The following is a 19158-nucleotide window of genomic DNA, read 5'->3' on the forward strand; positions in this document are numbered from 1 at the left end:
TTCAAAAACTCAGTATTTACAAGCAAACGACACCCTCTGGCTCTGTGACAGTGCAATTCAGTGGGAGATGAACAAAGGGACACTCATCTCGAAATTTCTTCAGGAGGTGCTTCCAGCTGCTACTGACTATGACTTCATAGTCTAGATAGCCCTTTGCTCTTTGGGGGGGAAAAGAGTGTAGATATCAAGGAAAACCTTCCCTTCAGTGTGGTGTCACTGGAATTTTCCTTATCTTGTGTGTAATCTATGAGTGAGGCCTACACTGTACTGCTAGCCTAATTTCTGGAGCTTTGTAGTATCTCGTTACTACAAAGGAATACTGCACACCAGATGACATTTAGATCGGGTATTCTGTCTTTAAGGATTGCAGTGTTACCACAAAAAGCTAATGAGCCCATTATGATCATTAATTTTTTTTTCCTGTCCCATGTCAAAGGTATAAGGAAAAGAATCACAGGGAGGAAAAAATAAAGAAGCAAATCCTAGTTTACACCATTTGTTCACTTCTCCCCTGTGCTGCCCATTCTCTGCCCAGCAGAATATACCACGGAGAGTAAAAGAACATGAATCCTGGGGGACAAGACGGAGCTGGCTTTGCACTGAGCTTCACAGCCTTTTCCACTTTCCACAGAATGATGGGCCTTTTCACTACTGTGGCAGCGAGTGTACACGTCCTACCCTTCATGGGTAAACATCTGGAAAATATGTTCCAGGTTGTTAAAAATCTACTTGCTAATGGAAAAAAATCCAGATAGCTTTGGCTCTGTAGAGACCAGGTTGTTGCTCACTGGATGTTTCAGACCCTCCATAGAATGTTCTACCTTTCTTACTGATAAAGAGGCTCCAGAATGGCAGGATGGTAAATGCTTCCAAGGATCCAACCTGAAGTTAGCAATGAGAAGAAAGCTGGCGCCACCTATGAGAAGACATTTCACCAACTTTACCCAGTGACACAAGTAATACAAGAAGTGAGAAATCGAGAACCAAAGCCTTTGTCTCTTGGTCCCATCTCAGCCAATTATTACAAATATTTATTTATTATTTATTAATGGCCATGTCTCAACTCTCTTATCAATGAAAAGATTAAAAATAGTTCTTGTTATTAGTTTGATTAACTTCTGCCAAGAAGCTTGTACAAAAGTATTTAAATATAAATCAAGTGCTTACACAGACATACCTGATGATTCAGGTACTCATTTACTCATCCCTTCAGACTCTTGAGCAAATACTATGTGTTCCCCTGTTAGGCGATGGAGGTGGCATGCTTAGGCCTGGCCCATCTCTGACCCCCGGGAAGAGTTAGGAAAGAGAAGGGGCCAGAGGATGATGATGACAGAAGAGCAGAACCTCATTCTGCCCTGGCTACAGCACTAAGGGTCTCTGAGGAGACAGTGCATGAAGACATTGAACACAGGGTACGAATTGTCTGGTAAGAGACGTAAGATGAATATATAGAGTGGCAGGCAGGGCAGGACCAACCATGGTCCCTGATAAAGACAGAAAGCTGAGTAAGAGCTTTTAAGGGAAATGACAAGCAGCTTTGTGTGGCTGGAGTGGTGAGTACAGGCAAAACTGGAGGGTGAGACAGAGGCCAGACTAAACGAGTGTGAGAGCACATGGCTCTCTGCAGCCCCCAAAGGAGAGGGCAGAGCGCACGGGTGCAACAACCACGGGATTCTGTGGAGACAGTAACTCCAGGGCAGTGGAGAAAGGTATGTCCGGAAGCAATGGCAGAGACCGAGAGGGTATGGCAAATACAGAGGCATGTGAACCTAAAGTTGAATTAATTATTGGGATCAGAAAACTGAGAGCCTCTGGAGGAGGGAGGGAGGGGGGAAAGAAAGAAGGGAAAGAGGGAGGGAGGGAGGGAGAGTGCAAGTAGTCAGCAACCATGTCAATGAGTGGACAGATGGAAGGATTAGTCCTGAGGGGAAATTCATCCCATGGAATTCAAATTCAAAAGCCCAATACTCATGGTGAATTATTTATTTTTTTCCCTCCACTCACAAATGCCTAGAAATCCCCAAATTTTACCCAAATCTTTTGAAAATAGGTTCTAAATAGATGCCCCATTATGGATTGAAAAGTTGTTTAGTACTCAAGATACAACTTAGGTGACTAAACGTTTAACTCAAATTTTCTACTTATACACTAACAACAGGATCTCCAGGGAGGCACAGGGTGCTATTTATAATACTCACTAAAATTTTAAAAAATGCTGGGAGGTCTGAAGGTTCTAGAAGACTCTCAATTCTAGCTATGACTCTACCAAGCTGATTTAGGAAGTGTGCATTTTATCTTTGGACCTACACAAATAATTACCTGGAGCAACAATAAAATGACATATTAAGAAACTGAGAAGAAAAGATACTGGCTTGGACTCCACAGGAAGCCCAGAGCTGGGCATCTGGGCTTCTGTGACACACTGTAAGATTGAACAGGGCAGTACAAATACTAGGGGCATCGTGACTTAAAAAACTGCTGTGTAAACCTGCAAGAAGAGAGTCGGGTTCAAAAACTGACAGGGTGTAGGTGTTTTCTACAAAAGCCAGAAATCAAGGTCCCTAGAAGTAAGTCAGAAAACAGTCCTCCCTCAATGTATACAAGCAATGGAAATGCTCTTCTCACTGACAAAATGGAAAGCATTCATCCTGCAAACAAACTGAAGCAAGTCTTAAGTCGTTAACAGGGCAGGATGGAAGCGAACAGGTCTCTATTAGCAACTCCTTAGCTGAGAGAGTGAAATAGCGGTGGTGCTGAAAGACTCCTTGAGGGACCATGTTCTAGCCGTGGCAGCTGCTGACATTTCTCTTTGCCACATGTCACTGTCCACAGCAAGTCTTTTGCCACCAGTGATGTCATGCTGTACCACTCACTCTGCACATGACAGTTCTGAGCTGCAGAACCCAGCGTGACAGACTTTGCAGTTCAAAGTGTTGAGAACAGACATTTCCATAGGAGTGAATCACATCCAAGTGCATGGGACATCCGGGAAAGCCAATGAACTAAGCAGAGTTGAGGGGCGTTCCCTGCCTTGTACAAGAAGTTCCTTTAGAATATGTGTGTGTGTGTGTGTATCACATATACACATACACATATATATATTCTAATGGGAAAATAATGTATCTGACAACACTAAAATCCTTCTGAAGATCTTGAATTCTGTTTCTTTTGAAGTTCTGGATGGCAGTTACAATGACCCTGTCTAGGCCTGAGCCTGATATACAGCATGAAACCAAGAATGGAGCATAAACTACCCTAAAGAAAACACTGAGTGCACATTATCTGTGGGCTCAGGGAACCCCAACTGGAACTAAATAATTTCTGGCTGTAAGTTATTTACACATGTAGGTCTTTTTAATTCTGACTGATTGCCAACACTTGATCTCTACTGTGGCAGTCAGTACCTAGCATTTATCCAGGATGCTGACCTATGAAAATGGTTTGTGATACATCATGTAGTGTGTGACTATCATAAAAGAATTTTTTTTTTCCTAGGCCTGTCCTCTTGTTCGGAAAAGCACACACTTCTCACCTCCACAGTCCACTCATATACTGTCTATTGATTTTTGTGTTACTTTTGTGTAACATACAACATTCTTTGTTTTTCAGATGCTATGGGGTGTGTGTGTGTGTGTGTGTGTGTGTGTGTGTGTGTGTGTGTGTGTGTGTGTGTGTGTGTGTGTGTGTGTGTGTGTGTGTGTAATTCCTCTCATATAATAGGTATTTTGTTCTTGGATTTTTTTTCTGTGACAGTACAAAGTAAATTTATGACCTTTTCTTTTTGGACAACTCACTGTAATATCAAAAATGATTAACTCACATGAAGACCTACAAAGACATACCATGCAACTGATGAAAACATGAAAAAAAATAGATTCTGCTAAAATTGATTTTTATATCACTAAATATTTTACTACTATTCCTTCTTAAAATTCTTTGCATATTTCTATTACTGATCCAATCTTTATTCAACTAAGAGCATTAAGGAAAGGTATTTAATCCACAAAAATCTATCTGCATATGCTTTGTATGATCAATTCTTTAGACTATGTACTGTTCTGCCAATATGGTGATCACAGAAATTAAAAAAAATAAATAAACAACTTGGACAAACATCTCAACCAATGGACAAGTTCATGGTTTAATCCTGATGTTTAATCCTATAAGGTTATTTTCTTGTTGCTATTATAAAAGGGTTACAGTTACATAAGTCAGGTAAAGAGGTTATTATTTTTTTAATCACATGAGTTAAAGCCACATGCTAATGCTAGCCTTTCCTTTTGATTTTATTTATCCTGTGTTTACTGAGGCTAAATTGCCAATGTCTGCTTCAAACAGTTTGCATAGTATTGGTTTATATGTAGCGATAAGAGGAGACAGAAACTGAAGTGAGAGGGGTTGAAAGTAACTTATCATCAAAACATGGGAAAGCTAGCTACTCAGCCAAATAAAAATAACATATTCCATGATTTGTAATATAAGAATAAAATGAATACCCTGGGTCTCAGGAGGTCTGCAATATGATCTTTGCAAAAGGTAGCTTGCCAATTTAATTGAGGTAGGAGTTATTTAATTTTTTTACAGGTATAGTTTTCAATAAAACTACATATGCCTATAATACTGCGATGGCAGATGTGTCTCGATTATTAGAGGTGGGCTCAAGGGAATATATACAATGGATCTTGAAATCCATAAGCAGCTGTTGGTGGGGGGGAGAGGTCTGAAATGATAGGGGAGGGCATTGTACCACGCACACATGTTCTTTAAGTGCAGCAATGTTTTGTTATTTTACTGCAGGTGTATTACAAAGATGAAATTTAATAACTCACTGTATACAATACCCATAACTGAAGAAATTCAGTACCCTGCTGTTCATTACAGCGGTACAAATGAGCTCAGATTATTCTGCGTGCATGCACAGTCAAACCCCAACAAGAGAGACCCCCACATCTAGTGTTCTGGAGGATGGCCATTGAGCGCCTCCACGGTGCTGCTTCTCCTTAACTGTTTCCTATTCCTAAATCACTGTGGTCCCCGATACATATAAACCTGCCTGAGAAGTGGGTTGAAAATAAGGTAAACGAATATTAATATATATGTATTTATGTATATGTGTGTATATATGTATATATATAGTTACATAAATCGTTTAGTAGTCTTCTGAATGGTGAGAGGCAAATAAAGTTGAGGCTATGTAAGTTTCCTTAAGTACTATAAGAATATGACAGTGATAATATATTCTAATCAATGACATCTGATGATATGCTAGGCTAAAGCTGTAATCCCATGAAAACATGACTTCCTTACATAAGTAAAAGGAAAGTCTGATGCAAATAAAGGCAATTCTCGGGGGGGGGGGGGGGGGGGACAATATTTGCATGTCAGAGATGCAAAAGCAAATGTAAATAAACAATCCTGCCTATTTTGGTTTTATTCCTCCATGATCTATTTCTCTTAGATAATCCTTAACACCAAACACTAAAGGGACATGTTTTTAAAAGTTCAGTACTGCGGAGCGCTGGTGGCTCATGCCTGTAATCCTAGCTACTCAGGAGGCTGAGATCTGAGGATGGCAGTTCAAAGCCAGCCCAGGCAGGAAAGCCCATGAGATTCTAATAAACCATCAGAAATCCAGAAATGACACTGTGGCTCAAGTGGTAGAGCGTTAGTCTTGAGCTGAAGAGCTGAGGGACAGCGCCAGAGATCAAGCCCCACAACCAAAAAAAAAAAAAAAAAAAAAAAAAAAAGGTTCAGTTCAGTGCATCTGTGAGTGAGTAGAAAAGCCCATGCAAAAAAGTCCACCTGACTAGTCAAATCAAATATATAATAATGGATGCATCAATTCTAACCATATCAGGAACATGAGCAGACTCATGATACAAGTTCCTTTCTTATCCATAGCCTTAGAAAAACCCACATTTAAAAAATCCTACTCATTTCCAAGAATGGGCACAAGTGTTATCTCTCACAGTGTTGGTGAAGTATTCATTTGAGGTTTCAGTTTTGGAGTTTCAACAAACATTTCCTCAGTGATGGAATGATAGCAAAGTTGACTTCAGACAAAAGAATAAGTATCACTGCCAGTTATCCTGATGGTGAACTGTGAATACTTGGCCTTTCTCACAGGATGAAGCAACAGGACAATCCCGAGTTCTACCTGATACACAGGAATATGTCAGCGTAAAACTTTACCAGGTGCACCTCAAAATTAAATCAATAATTTATGCAGTCATCAACTGATTCTCTTCTTTTCACATCACAGAAATACAACAATGAAGAACTATAGGCCTAGTTGCTAGTGATTATGAAAACCTCCTCAATATCAATGCTTTTTCCTAAATAAACTATATGCTGCTGGTTCTGTGGCTACATATATATATATATATATATATATATATATATATATATATATATATATATCTCAAGGCCAAAAGAAAACCTATACATTTTATAGAAAGTCTCATGCTGTTGCTAAAATGTGAATTGGCGTGTTCCACCCCAGCCTTTTCACAGGAAATCCTCATTGGTTTTGAGGAAATTGCACATGCTAAGTCTGAGGATGTCACTGAATAGATTATTCATAAAATCTGTTTCCTTTTTTAGGCAGGGCAGTCATGACTGAAATGGCCTGCCTTCATCTACAAGACTGAGCTATGTTCAGCATCCTACCAGTCACAAACAGATCTGAGTGCTGCTACTCAGTGGTAAGTATAGTGCTTGATCCAGATTGTCCTGAGAACCTGACGGCCGGCCACTGCTAGCAGTGTTCTGGATGGGAGCTAGTGTAGACGCTGGAATCTAGAAAGCCCATCACGTGCTGGGAATGTGGCTTAGTGGTAGAGTGCTACCCAGCATGCACAAAGCCCTGGGTTCAATTCCTCAGTACCCCATAAACAGAAAAAGCCGGAAATGGTGCTGTGGCTCAAGTGGTAGAGTGCTAGCTTTGAGCAAAAGAAGCTCAAGGGCTATATACCCAGGCCCTGAGTTCAAGCCCCAGGACTGGCAAAATAAATAAATAAATAAAAATAGCCCATCACAGGCTGGAACAGCCATTAACCCAATTTGGAAGAGTACTTGCTTTGAAACTAAACATTTTAGAGTTCAAAGGCTGGCTCTGAAACTTACTCAGGGTATAGTTTTAGGTCTATTTATTTTCCTTTTGAGCATATCTTTTCTTTACAAGTTATTAAATGAAAATGGTTAATAACTACATGAGAGGCTTATACTGATACCTAATATTCGTTCCCCAGCTTTATGGAGAAAATTCATTCATTTTTGACATTAACTCATCAAGTATGTTTGGTCTGGGGTAGGAGTTATTCCTAGTGTCTTAGTGATCCTGATAGGGTAGCTTCCTGGAACATCGTAGCAATGCACCTGCGTGAGTGGTCAGGCTCTTACATCAACCTTGTGAGGTGTTTAATGGCAAGAACACAGAATAGCAGCATTGGAATTTGGGAAAACTATGAGGCTTACTGCAAGATTAATCTAACAGCTAGGAACAAAACTCCAAATGTCAGAAGAAAACTGAAGTTTGCTTTGGGAAAGAAAAAGAAGAAACAAAAAAACATACCTATGATAACCTCCTGCCTCCTGCAGTTAAAAGCTTTTCTGACCATCAGCCTACACCTGGGCTATTTCTTTATCAATACACCTGATGAGATTTGCCAGAAGCTCCCAGGTACAGATAACTGATGTTACGCTGGTATGTGGTCGAGCACTAAAACTGGCAGTTCTAAAATGAATAGTGAAGGAAAGTTCTTTGCAAAAGCTATTCATATAGAAGACATGACAGTATTTTTTTTCTCCAAAAACTGTCAGGTTGAAATCTACTAACTGATACGAGGGTCATCAACCTGGGCTAAGACCAGCCAAATGCTCTTGGGGAAGAACAACACCCAACCAATACTAAAGTGTTAACATGAAGATCATTTGCCCCGGGTAAAGCGGGAATGGCTTGTTTATGACGGAGTGGTTTGGGAATGCCACTGTTGCCAAAGGATGCAGTAAACATCATTGCTAGGCCATTACACTCTGAAGGAATACAGTAAGAGACATTAAACTCCATGAACTCCTTCAGCCCACAATGTTCAACCGGAACCTGAAGTAATCCTCTAGACCTAATTGTCAATCGACACACAAAACAAACGAGGAAGAAATTAAAAAACATCATGATAAGAACAAAAATCCAGTAGTTCTACAAAGCAGACTGCTGTATGCAGCAATAGTCCTGATACCATTAAAGAGCCATCATTTAAATGACAACCAAAACAAAACAAACAAACTTAAGAGGAACTCTGTTCTAGTTTAAAAGACGTTATAAGGAAATATAGAAACCCAATGTGATGAATACATACAGAGGTTTTTATTTAGAAAGTGAATGAAAACATTTCTAGGCAGACAACTGAAGCAATGTGAATATAAACTAGGACTAGGAAATCATCGCTAATTTTTGTTAAGTGTAATAATACAGAGCTTTAGTTAAACAGGTAAGTACCTTGTACTTAAAAGATGCCTACTGAAAATTTTAGGTTTGAAACTTTAGATCTTCCAATTAAAAACAGTTTGCTAAATAAATATATGCATATATTACACATAGTACATCTACACACCAAATAAATACAACAAATATTAACATCTGTCGAATCAATACTGTGTATTTAGCTTTATTAGCTTTTCAGCATTTCTGGACATTGGGAAATTTTCTCTAAGAGTAAAAAGAATTTTGTTTTAATAAGTACATGTAGTCCCACCGATTCAGTATATAGAGAGAGGAGGCCCAATAAAGTCCCGGAGTTTGCGGCTGGCTTGGGCCAGATATGCAGATCTTGTCTAAATATGTAAGTAAGTAAGAAAGCCCCTTGCCTAACAGCAAATGGAGCCCAACCTCCTCTCCACACACATGCACTTTTACACACAGGAAACTGTTGGTGAGAAGTGGAGGACACGTATGGAAGAGCATCCTTTTGCTTTCCCCTTTAGTACCTAAGACATCACTAGTGGGCCAATAAATATTTATCAATTAATGCAATGAAAGAATAGGCCTTTTCTCCCCTGCAGGTTGAGCAGCAAGGGGATACCCACAGCAAGCACCCAAAAGAATGAACTGCTGCTAGAATACAACGCTCAGTACAGGACAGCATACACACAGCAAATTCAGACCCTGTGATGGCTAAAACCATCATGGTTCTAAACACCATGCTCCACTCTTCACAGCTGTATACTCAAAGACTGGACCAGGATTCTGAGCTTTGGTTGCCATAACACGGCCACCAGCACAGAACACCTATCATTCCTTTATTCACACGTTTATGCACACACAGGACTAGGACCATGATGTCCCAAATTGGAATACATATCTCTCTCTGGATATGACCTCATTCCTTCCAGGGCCTTTTCAGTAAAGGCTTTCAGAGGGTTTTGAGTAGGTTTTTTTTTTTTATTTTTGTAGGTATTAAATACATACATGGGAGCCGGGCGCTGGTGGCTCACACCTATAATGCTAGTTACTCAGAAGGCTGAGATCTGAGGATCGCGGGTCAAAACAAGTCCGGGCAGGAAAGTCCATGAGACTCATAACTCCAATATACAACCAGAAAACCAAAAGTGGTGCTGTGGCTCAAGTAGTAGAATGCTTGCCTTGAGCTGAAGAGCTAAGAGACAGGGTCCAGGCCCAGAATTCAAGCCCCACGACTGACCAAAAAATTAATTAAATAAATAAATAAATGTGTGTGTGTGTGTGTGTGTGTGTGTGTGTGTGTGTGTGTGTGTGTGTGTGCGTGCGTGCGCACATGCAGGTGCACTTTTATATGGTTGATACAACCTTTCTATTCAAACTCCCAACAATGCATTCCCCAAGAGATGCTGGGGAAATAAATATTAGATCATCACAGTTCTTATCCTGGTAGACACATGGTACATGGCACAAGACAAAGCAGACATGCCCCCTGCCCTCCAGGATTTTACAGAATCCTGTTAAAAATAAGCATTCAGTAAACACACAAATAATGGCAAAATGTACAAAGGGACTATAAAGGGAAAGAGAGTACCTCCTAAGGTGATATTTAACAGGGACCTTGTCTGGGGGAGGTACCCAGTAAGGATGCATGCATGGGACCTGGACTGAACACTAACTCAACACTAACAACAAACATTTAGGCCCAATATCAAACTAAAGAGTGGTACATGAACATAACCTGCATTTCTGCTTACACAATGCTGAGACAACCATTTTTGCTTATATCTTCTCTATTTTGACCTTACATAAGAAAAACTTAAAATAGGATAAACTCTGAAAGGTTTTAGAGTTAAGTCAGTAATAATACCTGTGTTATTAAAATGACTAAAAGAAAATATTTTAAATGTAATAATTGATTTAAGAATCATCCATGCTTAATTTCAATAAATCAAAAATGAATAATGGATATATCTAAGTGACATATGGAAAAGACTCTGTTCCTTGATAGTTTTAAAGTTCTGAAATTTAACAGTTATCTTGCATTAGGCCACATTCTTAACTCTCTCATCTGTTACTTTTAAGATATGAACATTAAATAACTTAACCAGCATAGTCCTATTTGATCACCTTCTGAGAAGGAAAAAGAATTTGAAAGCCTGGCCTCACTAGGGAAAACAAGGTAACGTTGGAACGTTCAGTTATGGAATCCCATAGCAAGATCTCAAGATGTTTTGCTGATTTTTCAATATACAACTAATTTTCACTGCCTTTTAAATAAAGGTCATGTGAAATATATTTACAGGCTTGAACAATCTAATTAAGGCAAAGAAGTCTACAAGCCTTATCAAGGTCAATAGTAATGTGAAAATTTGAACACAAATCATTAACATAGAGTATATTTCGGCAGAATATTCTAGAAAGATGATCAAACCTAGTTGCGCATTACAATTCCCTGGGGAGCTGTTGGAAAGGCGCAGGCCAAACTTCTAAGCTACTAATATGACTGGCCTCAGTTTTCTGGGTGTCTATGCCGCTCCCAGGTCCCCCCAATTTTCTCAGGGAAACATCACAGAGATTCCACGGCTTTATAACTTTGGATCCCAGAAAGAAAACTCCAACAACCCCTGATAATGCTAAACTTATACTCAAGGTAGGAATTCTGCCCTAATCATAATCATTTTTGTCAGTTTTATCATACTTTTAACAACAAATTTCAGCAACAATAACCAAAAAAAAGTTTGCAAATCCTATTCAAACCAGGAAAAGGGGCCGAAAGCAAAGTTGTTGCTTTTTTTTTTTGCTTTTGTCCTTAGCATTGATACCGATTAACATGAGGAATTAGGAACTGGTTATCATGCCATTAAAATTGGGCTATGGTTAAAAAAAAAAAGTTTATTCCCACTCATTTTCATGTCTGTCACACTTTCCATTATACATTTTATTTTCTCTGCCAATAAAAGTAGTATGAGGTTGCAATTTGGCAAGAAAAGTCTTAAGCCTGGGTGTGATTTCCGTATACCAATTTGATATAAATTCATTTTCCCACATCTAGCTAGAATTTTTTAAGTCCATTTGACTGCTTTTGTCTGTCTATTGGTTCATTTTATAAATAATATCTTAAATCTCACCACATACATGGTAATTTTTATATGGCCATGTAATGATAAATATATGTGTTAATAAAGAACCTGTCAGCTTTTTCCCCTGATAAAATATCCATTTTTTTAAGATGTCATGTATCTATCACTATTACAGTAATACTAAATCCCTACATAAAACACAATGGTGGGAATATATATTTTAACCTCATATGCTTTTGAAAGAGTATCTATCTCATATAATAAACTCTAGGACAGTGTTTTTACTACCTGTTGCTTATCATCACTAATTTTCTACACCAGACCAAAAAACCAATGGGACTAGAATAAGTATATTCCTATAAAACATCGCTCATCCATTGAAGTCCATAGGACACATCATTATCATTTTAAAAAAGCAGATTTGGAGCTCCTGAGGGCTCACATCTAAAGGTTTTTGTCCAGCATCTTAATAATGTAGCAAAGAGGAGAAAACAAATTACCCGCCTCCCCAAGTGTTACTCACCTTGTCACAAAGTAGGATACCATTTCAGCTGTGATCTGCTATTTAGACTTGAAGCCCAAGACACCAGGATTTTGCCTTTCTTTTTCCTTTTTTTTTTTTTTTTTTTCGGTTTGTATAGCTGTTCTAGCAGACAGGGATTCAAAGAAACAATGCAGCTCCAGAGAAACTGATTCTCTGAAAGACTCTAGTCTGTTCTATTCTCAAATTTCACAGAAAGCACAAGTTCACACTATGGCCACCTCTCATTCTCAAGCCCTACCCTTTCCTAAGCGGGGAATTTCAAACATTTATCTATTATTATCCTTAAGTAATCGTCCTAAATGTTTACGGATTCTGCCGAGACCATGCTAGGCAGAGAAAGAGTCGTTCTTGCAACCATAAAAGCAGAAATAATAATGAGGGGGCTCCACACTCCCCAACTACAGTCTGAAAGCTTTTTTTTTTTTTTAAAGAAAAGCAGATGTAGCCATCTCCCCATCTACAAAAGCATTTTTCTGTATAGGAACGACTCAAAAACGAACCTCCCAAGGCCCAGAAAAATCAACCATCACATGCCAATCAGCCACCTTGCAATCCCCCCTCTGCCCTCTCCGCTTCTCACCTTGTGTTTGGGGGGGGAGGGAAATTAACTCGAGTTTCACCCGAGGGAAGGATTGCCCACAGACGGAGGGAGGAGGGTCTGCGTTCTGCTCACACAGACAAGACTCACACGGTCTGGATGATGCTTTCACAAGTTAAGGGGCCTCACGCTTACTCAGCAGAGGAAATCTTTGTGTCTGTGAGGAATCACGCCAATTCCTATTAGTAAGAAAGGATCCAGGGGAGAGGAAGCCTGTTCCCTCAATGACCAGCCAAAGGGGCCCAGCACAAACAGAGACCTCTGCCATGACCATCTGCAAAAAAGGAAGGATGTTGTCAACTTTCTTCTCCCCCCAAACTCCAGTGACCTCCGCCTTGACCCTCAGAAACCAGAGCCACAGGAACCGGCTCTTCTGTAGGAATTCAGAGCTTTACACCAGAGACCCAGCATTGAGAGGCTCGGCGGCCAGGCTATCTGCCCCGAACATGTGCACTCACATTCCAAAGATGTTTCCGCTGCACTGGAATGGCTGTAAATTTCTTTCCTGCACAATTCTTTCCAAACAAACTGCCATGAACTGCTCTCCGGCAGGAGTTCTCACCAAGCACGGCTCATCTCATCCCAACAACATCTTTCAGATGTGGAATATGACTGCATTGGTAACTGGGCCAAAGGAGTCAACTTTAAAAATGCAAATGTATACAGAGGGAAAAAAAATTAAGAAGCCAACCCACCAGAATTCCACCTTTCATGATAGATGACAGATCCGTAAAAAACTCCTCCTTCACAGGCTCAGTTTCATTGCTAAAGCGCATGTGTGCTTCTATTTTCCAGGGATGTATTAAATAGGCTATTTTAATAATACCCAATTGATTTTTTCCCCATACCATTAAAGAAACTTAGAAGGCCAGAGAGATAAAAAGAGAGAGCATACATTTTCCAGCATACACACAAAAAAAGAACATGCATACACTACTGTAGAACAAGAAAACTTTGAATATTAAAGGGTACTATTCAATAGTATCCATTTTTCCAAAGTAAGACATTCATGTTCTTGCAACCAACACAGGTTCTTTAAGAGACAGAGACAGAGAAGAGACATTTTAAATATATGATCAATACTGAGGTTGGAATAAAAGGAAAACATCTATAAAAATTCCGCTTGTCTTGAAATAAAGTTTCCACCTTTGCCTATAAATAGCAGCATTTTTACATCCGTTCTCTCCAGGGAATTAAAAAGATAGAAGAAATGCAGAGAGTACCAAGGTACAAACACACATTTGGACATCCCACACCTCTGTATTACTCTGGCATTTTATTATTTAATTAAAGTACTCTTATTTTTCTAGCTCACGCATGATTCCCCCGAGACGGCTTTGCTGTTAGCCTGCTGGCCTTGACTTCCAGCCAAAAACAATTCAGAAACAAAAAAGGGACAACAAATCATATTTCCACAGACATTTTTATCCCTTACTACCACCATGTTTTCACACAACATCATACACCCCTATGAAAACTATAATTTAGGGCCACAGCCACCCGAACCCGGAGTCTGACACACAGCTTCACAAAGCATTTTCTGTGTACAAAATTCCTAAGTTCTTAATTGCAAATAAACTCTTTTTGATAGCCACTTCAACCGACATTGCTGGCTTACAAACAGTATCGCTGGTACAAGCTGATAAATTTTTAAAAATACATGAAATAAAAACAAACGAGCCAGGGATATAGCTCTGACCCAACAGAAAACTACAGAGGAGGTGTTTATTAGTTCTTAGTTTAGGATTATTGCATGGTTTTGAAACAGTTATCAGCAGACTCTCTGTGCACTTCAGAAAAACAGTTGAAAACACCTAACTTAATCAAATCAGCAAAATTCGTTGGTCCATCAAGTCCACTCTCTCACCTCCTCCCCCTTACTGGAGCCGCACTTACCTGGTGGCAACCTTGTAAGTTTGATTCTCTCCCATAAGATGAGTAGGAACCCCTTTCTGTTTTACCTGCCAAGAGAAACAACAAAACAACATAAATCAGGCTTTTCCTGTTCAAAAACCTCTACTGCAGGTAACAGGCATCTTTACTTCTCTTCCGATGTTTACATACGTAAAGTAGGCACGGCTGACAATGTATGCAAGCAAGAGAGAGGAAAGCACTTCCTCACTCTGGCGATGATAAACTGGAAAAAAAATATCCTTCATTCCTATTCTTAGCCAAACTGCTCCACACTTCCAAAAACTGTCATTCCAATGGTCTCCACTCTCTTAACAAACAAATTGTCACTCCTTATTTTCACTTTCTTTCTCTCTCCCAAAATTTAAACAATTTCAATTTTATTTACACAGCCGGCAAATTATCTATGTAATGACCCTAGCCTAGTAATTCCCATTGATTATATTGACACTTAATGCGGAGGCCAAAGCTAATCAATCACAAGCTCTCCAGATGGTGAATTTAGAAAAGAAACTATTCAAAATTCTGAGTCTCTTTCTCTCTTTCTTTAAAAACTCCCTTTCCCAGGAGAAAATATCTCATCATGATCATGATGACGATAGCGTTTATGTTTAGGAGGAAGGGGCTTTTTGAAAAATCGCCCCACACTGAACCCGAGTTCAGATTCCACCAGTAGACCGAGCAAGCCCAGGGAACTGGGAAATGGGAACACCATATTCCAATTCTGACACATAGGTTATTAGTAGACAGAGCTCTATACATTGTATAGGACCTCCGATGCTTTTTAACCACGTTCATGGATAAAACCAAGGTAGCTCATTTGTTTCTAGAGTTTGTTTTGCCTTAATAATCAGCAGAGCAGATAATGAAACCACATTACAAGAGATCTAAGCAGTCGAGGCCAGCTGGTGGTGTATGGAGTGTTGGCCATAGCAGGAATGGCAGAGGTTTATGGAGGCAGCAAAGTAGTCAGGACCTAACCCCCGGGTGAAGGATGGGTTTAAGAGTGTCGAGGTGCACTAAACTTCCCACACAGGATCATACCTTGCTTTCTCCCAGTGTGCAAATTCAAAACTTACATTTTAAAGGGCTGAGCTGATATCCTTTTCAAGTTTACAACCCCTAAATTTTCCTTCCCAACCCTCAATAACACAGATGCTAGATGTAATATTATTCTCTTGATATTCCAGTTCAATGGCAATGCTATTAAGAATATGTTTCATTGATAGCAGACAATAATATAAGGTATCTTTCAGAGATCTTTCTATCTAGCCCAAAGCATACTCTGTATCTAAGACACTACACACACACACACACACACACACACACAAACAGAAGGGGATGTTTTAAAGAGAGCTACACAACTGAGCCTTAATATCTCCTCTCTCCTTCCCCATTATTAACTTTTCTACTGATATGATTGGATCTCAAACTTGGAGAATACCACCTTCATTTCTGACACCCTGTTCTGTGTAAAGTATAAAATCAATGCTTATATCACTTTCAATTCCAGTGAAACAAGACCTGATCACACACACTGTCCATCACGGGAGATCTGAGGTAGCTCCCGCTGCATGTGATTGTACATGGAAAATGAGGAGTGTTTACCTGTCCGCAATGGCCATAGACCCACTCTTACTCATCTGTGGAAGACAAGATAAAGCTACTCCTATCCTTTATCTGTACTTTATAAATACTGCTAACAGAAAAGGCTCAACCTTGATGAGCCCTATCAAGTGATGCATGTCTATCCCTTTAAGCTCTGACTTCTAAAATCTCCTCAGTGCCACCACAGCATACTCCATTGACATAATATTCACTGTGCAACCACAGACAAGCAGGCCGTGAGAAAGAAGAATGAAACAGAATTGCTTCGATTTTTTTTTTTTTTTTACAATAGGAAACTGAATGCCTTATGTTGTGTTTGAGTGAGTTCTAAATAGTGAATTGTAAACTATAGTTTTGAGGAAGAAAGGTCATGATGGGTTTTCTTTTACTACAGAAGAAATTACTGGAGAGATGATTGCTATAAGACATTTTCCCAACTCTTTCCCAATTCTCTTTCCCAATGCAGAGAATTGGAGAGATGAGTTTTCCTAGTGGGATTTGGCTTACTTCGTACACATACAAGGGGCTGATTTCTTCTATTATTTTGTAAAGCCAGAAAAGAAGGTCAATGCAAATAGGAAAGGGGGGGGAGTGGAAGACAAGAGGAAGAATGGAATAGAAAGAGCAAGACGGTGGAAAGGGAGAGGCAGTGGGAGAGAGAAGAAGAATATGAATGCACATCGCCGAGTTCGCCGAGTCCTCTTGGCTACAGGCATGGGCCCAGCGTTCTTTACTATCATATCAGATACAGACTGCTTAATCTCAATTTTGCTTGTTAAAAAATATTTATCCAGATACAAAAATAAACCCACTGCAAATTACAAGTTGTCAGGGTTAAAAATCTCCTCGTGTTTGTGTGGGGGAGGATGAGAGACCAGCATAGACATGAATCATTCTCAGTAATTTGAGTGTTTCCATGACATCAGTGGGCACTGGTCCAGGACTCTGTCGAAGTCTGTGAGGTACCGAAGAGGCAGCACACAGCCAGCAGGAGTCTGGGAGGTGGACTTTTTTTTTTTCCCCTCCTTCCCCCCCTACCTCACCCCCCCCCACCCCCCGCCAAGGATTATGCTCCTTGTGAAGATTTCATCGAGAACATCCACTTTTACCATCAAATAGATTGCTCTAGAGATTGTGAGTGAACACATTTCATCCTGATAGTGTAAGCCTTTAACTTTATTACAGCTTTTTGTTCCCAAATTCAACTATAAATCTACCCTCAAGAGCCCTAGCCCCTGTTCTGGGAGCAAAATAATCCGGGATTGTGGATAAAACACACAAGTGTCTCCTTACGTGTCAGATTTTTTTTTGTCATTTTTCCTTTTAGGCCTCATCATTTATTTGAAATGCTTAAAAAAAAAAAAAAAGCAGCCATTTTAAAATGACACCTCAAGATCCAGAAAATAAAATGTTTTAAAACCTTTTTGTTTTGTTTTGTTTTAGAAAAATAACTATTATAAAATATATTACGGTCTCCTTGTTCAGTTTTTCTGATTATAATTCACTGGTGCATTTTGTTTCAGAGAACATTCCCCCACCCCCACCCCACCACCTCCCCCGCCACCTCGGAGAGTGCTAAGACTCTGGTGTGATCAGGACCCTTCAGGAACGATCTTGTGTGCAGGGACAAAAGCTAATACCTGCCTGTCCTCTATGGTGGGCCTGGATTTGTCACTTACACCAACTAGCTGGCTCAGTCAGCTTCTTTTCCTCCAGTCTCCATTCCTGGCAGTTTACCTCCTCCTCCCCCTCCTCCAACCACCTCTACCACGACCACCACCACCACTACCACCACCACAGACGCTTTGATACAGGGAAAGATTCTATTTTCCCAATATTTCAAAGACATGATCGCAGCGGTGAAGAAACCCGGAGAGCTCGCTGCAGAATCTTCGAGACACCCCTCTAGTACTACAACGCGACAGCCGCTGCGGATATTTCTTTGGCACAAAGACAATGGTGGCAGTGCCAAGCCCCATGGCTAAAGCTACTCAAAAGAGGCATAAGGGTAGCATTAATCCCCCAAGTCTTTTACTGCATGGAGTACTGTGGTCTATATTTTAAAAAAAAAAAACTCCCAAGTACCCCTTTGTCACCTTAGTTGTTGTATGGCCTAGGAGCCAGGGGGGAAGGGAAGGGGATGCTGACATACACACTCCAGAAACAAATCCTGCCAGGCATTTGATTCATTCGTATACCTCAAAGGACCAAATGTTAAATTTTGCTGCTTGGTGACGAATTCCGGGCATGAGACGCATGATGTGAACTAATCCCGTACACAGAGGGCTGAATGAAAGCAAAAGAGGGGGCAAAAGAAAGTGAAGTCGACATATTGGCTAAACAACTTTCTCCTGCAGAAATGATGCATACAGGGAACATGTAATTCCATGTCACAATTTTTTTTTTCATTAAACAAGAAAAATCGCTGGAAATGAGCAGACACAGCACCCGTCAATCAATCCTTCAGGAGACAAAGGAGACCAACAGGAACAAGTTGGCATCTACAGTGAGCAAACAACCCAGAAAGTCAACATAGGTTTTGTCCAATTTGAACCCATCGTATGGCTAGAGTCTATATTTAAATCCGATTATTTCAAACGGCACCAAATGACAAGCAATAAAAAATTCACCTGAGTCTTCTGCCTCTTTAAGACAAAAAAACAAAAAACAAAAACCCCAAGCAGAAAAATACCAGAAGCTTATATTTTAAGGCCCATCATTTTTGCTCATCTATTTGACATTCTTTCATCATTCTGTCCCAAGAAGTAGAAGGAAAATTTGGGTTTGGGTTTTTTTATTATTATTATTCATGGAGGAGTCTGCTTAACAAATGTCTTGAGAAGCCAAATTCGTTATTTTCATATTCTTTTGTTATTTGCTCTTTGACTTCCAATTTTTCTTGCCAATTTTCCCATTTTTCTTCAGGTTACCCCTGTGGTTGTGATGGCAATGAAAA

General features: G+C 39.8%; 1 protein-coding gene across 10 annotated transcripts in view; it reads right to left on the bottom strand.

Annotated features, from left to right (window-relative positions):
• Nucleotides 1-19158, bottom strand: part of Tcf4 (transcription factor 4) — a 351429-nt gene that overhangs the window by 157545 nt on the left and 174726 nt on the right. For 9 of the 10 annotated variants that reach the window (XM_042675259.1, XM_042675272.1, XM_042675263.1 and 6 more), the window contains one exon: nucleotides 14580-14644. In XM_042675259.1, coding sequence (XP_042531193.1) covers nucleotides 14580-14644 — 65 coding nt within the window. Of the gene's footprint in view, nucleotides 1-12665; nucleotides 12792-14579; nucleotides 14645-19158 lie in introns of those variants that run through there. The other variant, XM_042675266.1, reaches the window with a different exon arrangement.

The sequence above is a fragment of the Dipodomys spectabilis genome, unplaced genomic scaffold (genome assembly GCF_019054845.1).
Source record: "Dipodomys spectabilis isolate Male_0828 unplaced genomic scaffold, ASM1905484v1 ptg000024l, whole genome shotgun sequence".
Classification (NCBI taxonomy): Eukaryota; Metazoa; Chordata; class Mammalia; order Rodentia; family Heteromyidae; genus Dipodomys; species Dipodomys spectabilis.